Here is a 12,256-nt window from a genome sequence, read left to right as displayed (position 1 = left end):
GTTTTTTTTTTTTTTTTTTTTTGGTTAGAATATGCTGGAGAAAAAAATCAAGTATCACTTCCCTTTTGCTAGCCATACTTAAGTCTGACATTCAGGAAAAAGATCTGGAAAATATTTATTGTTCATAAATTATATTAACTTTTTATATTATTTTAGTAATATTCTGCAACTAGAGAAGAATCTCCTACTCAGTGAAATAGATACTGTGGGCAGGAGTCCCTATGGAATTATGAGGAAGGCCCTGTCTGGTCAAATCACACTTGTGATGGATACATGGACATCATCGCATCATAGCCCTGCCATCCTTATTGGGTACTTTTATGCCTCGGTCTTCCTTAAACAGTATTTAACAGACATTGAATACATCAAATAGGCACTGCTGGGAAAAATGATTTAAATAAGAAACACTCAGAGATACCATCCTTACTCTCAAAGGGCTTACATTCTAAGTGAGAAAGTAAGTTATTCAGATAAAATGGGATCACAAGGGTCAAGACGCCTTTTTCACTAATGGAAGTAAAGAAAGGGACATCGTCAGACTAAAGCAGCCACTGCAGTCTCTGACTTCATTCTTGAGTATTTCCTTCCATTGTCTCTTGAGCTCTATATTCTATAATCTTTAGCCTTTTCCCATAAGCTTTTATCAAACACACAAGGCTTGGATATGGCTTAGATCTTTCATCATATTCCTCATCCCTAAATCAGGTAAATATCAAAATTATGTAAATCCTCCATAGCAACCTAATGGAAGATTATAATCAAATAAGTATCCACATCTTGTCATTAAATTGATAAGGAAACACAAAGGGCTTTGAAGCTGAATCCTGGAGCTGCTCCAGCTACAGAGCATTATGGCTTTAGCAGAGAACCCAGACTACTGCTTCAATTCTAAATGAACCAGTTAATTAATTTTTTCATGCACTTAACAAGCACCTACTTTGTGCCTGTCACCATTCAAAGGATACGGTTGTTGCCAAAACAAAGTCCTTGCTCTTTTTGAGCTTACATCATGGAGGTGGAGACAAACAATAGATAAACAGACATATAATCAAACATCAGATAATGTTAAAGGCTATGAAAGAAGAAAGTAACTTGAGAGGATAAAAAGTGCTTGTTATGGTGTGTAGATAGAGTGGTCAAAATCTTTTAAGATGCAGCATTTGAGCAGATCTGCATGAAGTGACAGTGTGACTTTATAAATGTCTCTGGAGGAAGAGTCACCTCACCAAAAGAACAAAATATGTGAAAATGTAGTTCTAAATTCATGAAAAAATAAGCATAGTAATTATTGGATCTGTGTTATAACTTAGCCCAATATTTGACATTAGAGATTAAGTCCTATTCTTTTTTTAAGAAAATGTTTGTAAAGCATTGTTTGAGTTTTCCCAAGAATCAAGGCAAGAAATGTTAGCCTCTATGTATCCTTGTTGAATGCTGCTGAGTATTAAGGTTGCTTCTGCTAAAATAAAGTACTTGTCTAAGTAACCCATCCCATCTGCTTAACAGCCTTAGAAGCTAGATGCAATCGTTCCCCATTTTACAGGTCAGTAAATGAGAGCAAAGTGAAGCTAAGTAACTTGTCCAGGGTCACTAGCCACAGAGCAGTGAAGTCTGACAATGCGTAACTTCTATTGTAAATGGATTGCCATTCTTTTTTCCCCTGAGAATTTATTGAGCAATTATTGTGCTACATCATACATCATACATCTGAATACAAAAGAAGTAATAAGCAGTATCCCTTCATCAAAGTGTATTTAATCTACATGTAAAGGCAAAAGCAACATATCCCCAAAAAACCTACAGAAGTAAGTGTAAGATGGTACAGTATGGGAGCATATGGTGAAGAAATGCAAAGTTAAAAAAAAAAAGGGTTGGTTGGTGTTAATATGAGCTGAATATGGCTTGGGGCTAAAAAATGTTGACTCTAACCTTCTTTTCACTTTTTTTCTGCCCCTGTTCATATAGGAAGCAATTGAAGAAACTGGGGTGGTTAGCCTAGAGAAGAGAAAAGTCAGGGGGGATTTGATAACTGTCTACAAATATTTGAAGAACTGTCATGTGGAAAAGAAATTAGATTTGTTCTATAAGTCCCTAGGGGGTGGAAGTGATAGAAAGAGTTCACCACAATATAAGGAAGGACTTTCAAACCAAATAGAGAACTCTAGAGCTCTCTAAAGATAGAGTGGGCTGTTTGGGAGATGGACTACTTTGATCCCCTAGCCAGGGGAGCCTCTTCAATGACACCTTGTACAGGGGAATCAAGGGTAAGATGGATGGATGGATGACATGAATTTTCAGATCTCTTCGAAGGCTGAGAATTTATTATTTTACCAGTGAGAAATGAAATTTCTATTAATACTGAGCTGCTCACGAAGTTCCTCTCTCCCTTAGAGAGTGTTTTCTGCTCTTAAAATTTTTGGATATCATATCTACAGCTCTGCATGTGACTGCTCGTGCTTACCTGATAATAAATAATCCTCTCAAGAGGTACTTGATTTCTTTTTGCTCTTTCTAGGTCTCCAGCCATACACCAACTACAGCTTCACACTTAGAGCTTGTACATCTGCTGGATGCACTTCAAGTGAGCCTTTTCTAGGTCAGACTCTGCAGGCAGCCCCTCAAGGTAATTAAAAAATACCCATGACTGGAGAAAAGAAGTTTTCATATGGTATTTTGATGTGAACTCTATAAACTCTTTCATAACAAACAAGGAAGAAGGAATAAAGTCTATAAGTACAAAATTAAATAAAATTTTAGGTTCCTATTTCTCTAGTTTAGTTAAACTATAAGCTTCCCAAGGCAGTTTGCCTTCAAGTCCTTAAACCTTTTAGATGTGGTTTTACATGGAAAAACACTATTATCTACTTGGATACGAAATTCCTCCAAAAATCAAGAATTAAATATTCCCAGAGCAGCTAAAATATAACAAGCACCATGCTCCCTATTGAAGCTGATTAAAATATTCACTGCCCTCAAGAACTTACAGTCAAATAGAAGTGATAGGACAAGTACCCAAATCTGTATGAAGAGAGAGAATCTTAAAGGTGATGTTAAGAAAGAATAAATGAACAGAATGCTCAGGTTAATCTATGAAGGGAGAAATTATAACCCATCACGGGCATCAAGAAAGATTTTAGGGAGCAGATGCCTTCTGAGATGGACCACAAGGAACAAGGATTTTGACAAATGAATGGTAGGAGGCGAAATACACAGCTTGAGGGAATGTAAAGTGGGACCATCACCTTGGAGATCAAATTGGTGATGTCTATTAAACGTAAAATGTTTCCCCATGACACAGCAGTTTCAATTTCATTATCTATGCCATAAAATAACACTTCCACAAGTGCACAAGGAGGCATGCACCAGGATGTCTATTGAAGCCTTTTTTGTCGTTTGTTTAATGGCAAAATACTGGAAGCAATTGAAATGTCTTTGAGTGGGGGAATTGCTAACTAAATTCAAGTATATTCACATTATGGAATTCCATGCATCAGTTTAAAGGAATGAGATGATCCATACATATAAAATAGAAGTTATAGAACTACATTCATGTATGGTGTCTTTATGTATAAAACAACACATAGAAAACGATATTCATTTCTATAGATAAATAAGTAAACGCATAGGAAAGATTCTGGCAGCATACACACCCAAATAATAACAACGGTCTGTGCGTTAGGAAGTGGGATGGGTAGTATCATTTACTTGCAGGAGAAAAATGTGTGCAGAAGCTTGGGCTAGTGATCAACTAATTATTTTGTTAATCTCTACTATCTGCCTGTTTTCCATGTGGGGAAACAGAGGCATAAATAAGTTTCTGAACAGAAATATAATGTTAATGATCATCAGACAGTCCTGAACTACTTGTCCATTACTCTTCTAATGAAGGGGTTGTTGTACCTCAGAATATTAGACCTGAACTTCCTACCAGTAAATGGGGAATAAAATGGAAAATTCCACATATGGGGCATATGGCTCCTCACCAGGAATTCACTAATGATGTTTTCTATATAAAGAATGTTTCATGTCAAAAAGCTTAGTGTTCCTTTGAAAGGAAGAAACCAGCAGTAGATTTTTTGGAAAGGTAAACTGTCAAATGGATACTTTGATGATAATGGATCATTTCTAAAGGATCTATCAACCAGTTTTGGCTGAAACTCAGCCAGATGAAAGAGCAGGGTCTCTCCAGTTTACTCATCCAATCCATATATTTAAATTCTTAGAAAATATGCATCTCTATTCTCACTTTGTCCAAAAAAAGAAGGTTTCTTGAAAGAGCTCAGATTTCATGACTTAAACCTTATAGCTTTCAACAGTGCTGGGGAGTATAAGATGAGAAATGTTTTACTTGATTTCTGTTTTTAACTTTATGCACCTTTACTTTAACACAAATAACTGTGCAAAGGAACAATAAACTAAATGAGCTTTCCTCTGCAGAACAGACATGGATTTAGAATCCACTTTCCGGCTGTGTAAGTGCCAATTGTGAATAACTTGTATGAGAAATAAATGTAGTCTGAGTGCTTAACTTGGAGGTTGTGAGGGAACAAATCAGCAGTAACATTAAGTTGTGTTGTTTTGCTAAAGTGGAAATAAACATATCCTTTTAAATTAATAACCCAAATATAACTAATTTTAAAAGGTCTAGTTGAGTGAATCAGCCATAGTTTGAAGGTCTAACGTTTGGGTGTCTAAGTGGATATGGAGAGAATTAAAAGAAGCATTTGTTCCTAGCTACCCTGAGAGCTCCTCATTTCTTTCATTTTCAATCTAAAAAAGAAAAAAAAAAAAAAAAAAAGCACATTATGACCCCACTGGAAAGTTGGACCTAATTCTCTCCGATTTTAACCTACTAGAAAAATGGCGTTCCCATAGTCAAATAGCGGGAGGAGCTTGAACTGGATTATTGCCCTCTTTTCAGGATTGCTGCCATACCTCAAGCTCTCATTCATTTTTAGAGTTCAAGCATGCAAAATTGCAGGCATGCGTTCCTCTAGCATTGATAATATGAAAAAGCAAAAGGAAAAGAAGACCAGTCTTTTTCAGTTTCATTCCAGATTCCTCTTTCTCTGCCCTTCTTTTATCTGTTGATGCTCTCCCTTGGAATTCTCCAGTACTAGCTGGAATCCCTAATGAAGGTGGAGAGCTCCCAAATTCTAGAGCTTTCACAAAACCTACACTCACAGATTTAAGCCCTGTCTATCTACCAGTCTACAAGATGTTTATATTTAAGTGTTTTACAAATATTTCAACCTCAGTATTTCAATGTTTAAAATTGCTCTCCCCACTAACTTTCTTTTCTTCCCTTTTCCCTCTCTCAAACACCACCATCTAATCATCTAAGCCCCCAAACTGACATTCTTAATGCTTCTCTTTTCCTTAAGTTACAGTAGACAATTCTTCATAGTTTTATTAATTTTAAATCTTAAGGATTTTTAAAATGTTGTTCTTCCTTTCCATCCCTTCTGTCATTGCCGTAGTTCAGACACCTACAACTTCTCCAGAGCCTCCTAACTAGTCTCCCTGCCTCTGGCCATTTCTCCTCTTTTTCAAATCACCAACCCAAGTCTTTTTCCAGTTTTGCCAAAATAGGCATAACTCACATTAATTACCTCCATTAAAAATGCCATTTCTTTCCAGGAGGAAAGAAATCCACATCTTCTTAGTAAATCAAATTAGGCCCCTCAAGTTTTAACTTCTGCCAGTCTGGCAAGTCTTTTGGTCTTTCCCACATGCAATTTAATGTACCAGTCATGCCAATATACTTGACTTCTACCATGCTTTCCCTATCTCTAGGACTTTGTGTGGGTTTCCCTCAGCCTCTAGATACCCTTCCCTACATCCTCACTCAGCTAACTCCCATTTTTTTCAAAATTTGGCTCAGATGTCTCCCATTCTGAAAATCTCCTCTGACCCCATCCCCTTCCCATCCATCCCCATTTCACTCCCAGCCTCTTTTAGGTACCATGGCTAAGTGCTCTAATAGCACACTAAGCTTCCTTTTCTTAAAGCCCTTATCAAACTGGACTATAAATTGTTATTTACCCATTTTTATTCATCACGATACTATAGGTTCCTTGGAGGATAAAGACTATATATCTCTATCCCCACATTCACAGTGTCCAACATAGAAAATGACTAAATTGAGTAGAATGTTGAGTCCACAAATGAACAAATAATAAATGGTCCACAAGTCAGTGCACTCCTGACATCAGCCAAATACAAAACTGGTTCCTTTGATTAACTTCCAAGGGAAAGCCAGTCCACAAAAAATGTTGGGATTTTTGACTTGGAATTTGTAGAGACATAAGAAATGGGTAGTACTGCATGACACTCAAGACAAAGTTAAAACAAAGCCAGTGGACCTGTTCCTTATTTAGTAGCTATTATGTCAAGAGACCAACCAAGGTGTCCTTCTGACCTTTCCCTCTTACACCTCTCAGCTAGTTTACCTGCTCCCCACCCCACTTCTAGATGATTCCCCTCATGACCATCCATTTCCTTCCCTTGAACAGCCTCAGTTCTGCCCTTCCATTATGTAGCATAGGTTTTCTGATGTCACTGAGACCCAGGCTCAGCGAGGGAGGTAGATTCTCCACCTGGGACTTACTAAGACCTCTCACCAAAGGCGGGTCTTATCCTATCAAAGATTTCTTGCAGCTGCCAAGATAAGAGAGTCTCCATAACATTATGCAAGTGAAAACACAGGGCTTATTAGTTTTTTACACCTTCCAATTTCATCTTATAAATCAAACCAACAGACACAGGGTTATTGCCAACATGAACAGAGCTTTCACCAGCTTATCTAAATATAAAACTCAACTTTTATTTAAAACACAAAGCAACACCAAAATGTGGCTTCATTTTATCTCATTAACTCCTGCATTTCCACAGACTGCATTGACTGATTCAAAGCAGAAACTAAGCAGTAGCCTTTCTCGCACCTTGGTGATTTTTAATACATCCTTCAAGGTGAGGAAGACAGGACTGCAGGAAGCGGATTATGAACTCCAGCCTTATACTTTACCTTTTAAATCAACAAACTAATATCACATTTAAATCAGAACTCTAATTAGCTGCGTGAGTCATCCAGCAGCTGTTGGCAGAGAGACCCAAACATAAATGTATATTATGATCTGTGGATTTGTTCAAGTACCTAACATAGGGTGAGCTTTCAGAGCAAAATGAACTACTCTCTTCTCAGGAGTGAGCTGTTCTTTAGAAAATCAGTAAGTTTGAGCCATTTTTAAATCGATCTTGATTCGTTCAGAATGTTGCTAAGTAAATAGCATTTGGATGTCCTTTTCTTATAAAAGTGTTGAAATCTTACCCTTTCCTGAGTAACTTACACAGGAGGCACAACCAACCAAAAACTATTGATTATTGAGAACCTAATATTGAAATGAGTTTTTAAAAGCTGAAGAAGAGAGTTACAGAGTCTATTCAGAGCATGACCAGATGACAGCATGAAAATTTTTCTCATCGCTAGGTTCTCCATCGATACATTTTTACATTGATAAGACTACTTAAATATTTGACCTTGAATTACAGTTGTTTGTGTACACGTTTTATCTTTTATACAGAGGCTATAAACTCCTCATAAGAATGAGTCATATCTTAGTCGCATTTGTATTCCATAGAATACTTAACATAGTGATTTGCGAGACATAAATTTACAACAAAATTATTCAATATTTATGAGGTATTGTGCTATCCATAAAGATACATGGACTACTAATACAGAGTAGACCCCTGCCCTCATGGAGCTAACTTTGTATTAAAAGCAGGAGAAAGAAATAGACCACACAGTCATAGAAACAAAAAATAATGATGATATCGAAGAAAGAAGACGGTTATGATGTTATGAGCATTGAGAGGAAAATAGAAAAGGGCATATGATAGAGAGGAACAAGGTTGGGATCACTTTAGATAGGGTTAAAGTTATAGTTAGGATATAGTGGTCAATAAGACCTCCCTGATAAGGTGATATTTACACAGGTCACTGAAATCTGAGAATAAAATGCACAATTGTCATGGTGTCATGAACAAAAGTATTCCAGTCAGAGGGAATGGAAGTGCAAAAGCTCAGAGATGAGAAAGAACTTGAAACATTCTGAGGCTGGAAAGGAGTCTGGTGTGGCTGGAGCTTAATGAATGATGGAGAGAATGGTGCCAGGTAGTCCAGAGCCAGAAAAATGTAGGGCCATACAGGTTATCATAAGGAATTGGAATTATACTATATGAATAACTTCAAAAGGGCTGTATATTTTATGAATATTATACTAGGTTACATATATACTATGTATGCTTTTATAAGTGATACAGAGAACGACAAGATTTAAAACACAGACACTAGTTTAGAGGCTATCACAGGGGTCCATGAGAGGGAGAAATGTAGTTTGGATCAGGAGAGGTAAAAATAGAAGGACTATGCACATTCAGGGTAGAATCTGCAAGACTCGATGATAGATTATATTTAGGGGGTGAGAAAAGTAAGAGCCTCAGGGATAATTTTGTGTTTTGCCCAAGAAAACGAATAGTTGGATAAGATTTGGAGACAAATAGATTGTAGACCAGAAAACCAAGAGTTCTGTTTTAGATGTTTTAGGTTTTTGATATGTTATTAGCCATCTAAATGGAGGTAGACAAGTAGAGAGTGGAACTCACGTGTCTGAAGCTCAGGAGAGAGTTTTAGTAGAGCGATATGCATCGGGCAGTGTTCAACATAGAGATAATGTTTAAAACTGAGACTAAATGGAGATCAACTACAAAGATAGTGTTGCCAAACAAGAGGAGAGGAAAGGAGAAGGGAGGGAAGGGTAGAGGAGAGAGCCTAGTTCTCTGAAGCACTACATCATTTTGAGGTCCAGGAAGGGAAGAGAAGCCAGTAAATGAGACCGGAAGTAGCCAGAGAGAAAGGGAAAAACAAGCACAGCATGTAGTGTCAGAGAGGCACAGGCAAAGTATGTTTGTTCATCGAATTTGATAATTCAGGCAAATACTAGATTATGATTCCAAGTAAATAGGCATCAAATTTGAAAATTCCTGGATATTTTCTTAGGTCTTGATTACACTCAGAGTAACAGCCAAGATAGAGAAAGTTTCCATCACTAGTTGTCTGGCATTCATTTTCTAAAGGCAATTCAAAAATAATAATAATTAAAGCATTAGAAAAGTATTTATATATTTATACCCAATTATATACTTTACCTCCAAAACAAATAAAATGTAATTTTGTTGCTCACCATGAGATTTTTTTTATCAACAGATAAAAATATCATAGCATGTGGAGTGATGGTATGACTTTTGATACGGTGCTTACTGTATCCTAGCAATAAAACTTCATTGTGTTATTTTTGCCAGGAGTTTGGGTGACACCTCGACACATTATCGTCAATTCTACAACAGTGGAATTATATTGGAGTCTGCCAGAAAAGCCCAACGGCCTCATTTCTCAATATCAATTGAGTCGTAATGGAAGCTTGGTTTTCCTGGGGGGCAGTGAGGAGCAGAACTTCACTGATAAAAACCTGGAGCCCAACAGCAGGTAAACTAAAAGAAAACTTTACCAATCATACAGTGAGAATTACAGATTTCTCAGGGTTGAGAAAGAGGCCATCTCCAACTGAAACAATATTAAATTAATCGGTTAATTAATCTCATATATTAGCCATTCCATAGCTGATGAAATCTCTTAATCCATTTCAGATGTTGAAGATCCACACACTAGCTCATTACACTAGTCCTCAGAGGACATGAAATTCCATAATTTGACATGAGAATTTTTTAGTATATGAAATACACAAAGTATTAAATTTTAAGAATTATCAAATGATCTTCAAAATCATGCATCCCTAAACTAGCAAGAAAAGAGACTTAAAGAGGTGTGTTTTGCATCAACAACCTTTACTTCTGGGATAATGTTTTCTCTACTTGCTATACTATATATAGACAGGACTGGTTTGAGGGGGAAAAGTTCCACATATTTGCAGTGCAGTCGCATTCATTTCTCAGCAGAGATCAAATATATCTTAGATCAACAGATGTTTTCTTACAGAGAGTAGAGATCAATTTAGTTTTATTGTAGACAGTAGCAGATCAATTTAGAAACATCTTTCTCTAAACATATTTCCCTGAACTCTGACCCATTTAAAACTGGAGAAGATTCATTTGAATCCTCCACAATCCACCAGCACACTCCAAGACTTTCCTGAAATCTTTTAGAAAAGCAATGAATTAAAATGGGGGGGACTTCCCTGGTCGCGCACCTGCCAATGCAGGGGACACGGGTTCGAGCCCTGGTCCGGGAAGATCCCACATGCCACAGAGCAACGAAGCCCGTGTGCCACAACTACTGAGCCTGTGCTCTAGAGCCCTCGAGCTGCAACTACTGAGCCCGCGTGCCACAACTACTGAACCCCGTGCACCTAGAGCCCATGCTCTGCAACAAGAGAAGCCACTGCAGTGAGAAGCCTGCACACAATGAAGAGTAGCCCCCGCTCACCACAACTAGAGAAAAGCCCACACACAGCAACAAAGACCCAACGCAGGCAAAACTTAATTAATTAAAATAATGATAATAAATTTACATTTAAAATGCCCATATTTAAAAAAAATAAGAAAAAATAAAATAAAATGGGAAAGGGTCCGAAATAGTGATGTCCTGGAGAGAATGTTCCCTGTGCTAGAAAAACTATAAGGTCTATGGTAAAGTCTCTGGATGGGGAACAAAGAATTTGCAATTTGTCACAAATTTAGAACCAAGCAATAGATAGAAAAGCCAGCAATCACTGTCCAATTATCTTGTGCATTGCCTTATCACAATTCTTTCTTTTTTAAATACAGATACATTTATAAGCTGGAAGCCACTACTGGAGGTGGCAGCAGTCCCAGTAATGAGTACGTTATACAGACACCTATATTAACACCAGAAGAAATCCAGCCTCCATATAACATCACAGTAATTGGGTCTGATTCCATATATGTAGCTTGGACCCCACCAGGTAAGAAATAAAACCTCTGTGTGTGTGTGTGTGTGTGTGTGTGTTTGTGTGTGTGTGTGTGTGTGTATGCATGAGCACGCACGCGCATGTTTACATAAAACATTTCAGAGGAAATGAATTGGAGATAGGACTGGAAATGTGAATTTAGTAAATCAGAAGGACATATTCTGTCTCCTGGATAAATATAAACAGAATAAACCAAACTACACTCACGGGTGAATACACGCGTTAGCATTTATGTACATACATATAGATAGATATAGGTGTAGGTGTGTAGATAAAGATATATAGATACCTAGATATATACTTTTCTATCAAAGCAACACTTCCTTTCAAGTACCAGAGCCTAAAAATCTCTTTTCTTATTCATACATATGCAAGGTAAGTCACATAGGTCTGAACTACCTTGAGCATCCATTTCTACAGGATTCCCTAGATTGAATCATTGGCATTGTATTATAGTAGTGAGTGGAGAATTCAGAAGGAAAATAGACAACTCCACCCATGTATCTTGAGTTGTGACCAGTTATATATAGTAGCTGAATTTTACCTCTCTAAGCTGTGTAGCCTCCATGAAACCATTGAGTCACTAGTAGGTTGCTTTTGTGGTTTAGTGCAATATTATATTTGGAATATAATCATCCTCCTCAGGAAAAACTCTGATTGCATTAACACTGTGGATTAAGTATTAGAGTGAAATCTGCTTGCTATGTCTTTTAACATTAGGGATATTTGGAAGTTTTGTTTCAGTAAAATTTAAAACTGATTAACGTGTTAAATGAACTTCAAAGATATGTGAGATTATTTTTAATATCTAGTCTTAACATGAAATTAAAACATGAAATTAACACAAACACCTGTTGTCCCCATCAGATTAAGTTTAGCCACATTTCAACATGGTACTGAAAATAATTGGTTAACAGTCATTTGGGCTATCAGCAGATCCATTGCATAAAATAATTAACAGACATATTTTGCATTGAATTGAACACATAACTCAGTCAAAACATGTAATTTAGGCATAAAGATAACATAAAGGCATAATATTGGATTGGCCAAAAATTTGTTTGGGTTTTTCTGTAAGATGGTATGGAAAAACCTGAATGAACTTTTTGACCAACCCAGTATATGAAACTTAAATTCTCATGAACCAACATCCTTCTGATATCATAATCTCAGATCAAAGAAAAAAGGATCTTTTGGGGGACAAATTTGCAGGAGAAAATCTCGGAAGAGCTTTCTAAGCACAGAAA

At 37.0% G+C, this 12,256-nt stretch overlaps 1 protein-coding gene across 1 annotated transcript in view; it reads left to right on the top strand.

The window, feature by feature from the left end:
• USH2A (usherin) overlaps positions 1-12,256 on the top strand; it is a 773,469-nt gene that overhangs the window by 601,037 nt on the left and 160,176 nt on the right. The window contains exons 55-57 of the mRNA XM_007466317.1: positions 2,516-2,623; positions 9,364-9,547; positions 10,846-11,003. Of these exons, the coding sequence (XP_007466379.1) occupies positions 2,516-2,623; positions 9,364-9,547; positions 10,846-11,003 (450 nt within the window). The remainder of the gene's footprint in view (positions 1-2,515; positions 2,624-9,363; positions 9,548-10,845; positions 11,004-12,256) is intronic.

This window comes from Lipotes vexillifer, unplaced genomic scaffold, assembly GCF_000442215.2.
Source record: "Lipotes vexillifer unplaced genomic scaffold, Lipotes_vexillifer_v1.1 scaffold139, whole genome shotgun sequence".
Classification (NCBI taxonomy): Eukaryota; Metazoa; Chordata; class Mammalia; order Artiodactyla; family Lipotidae; genus Lipotes; species Lipotes vexillifer.
This window is presented reverse-complemented; position numbering and strand designations above follow the sequence as displayed.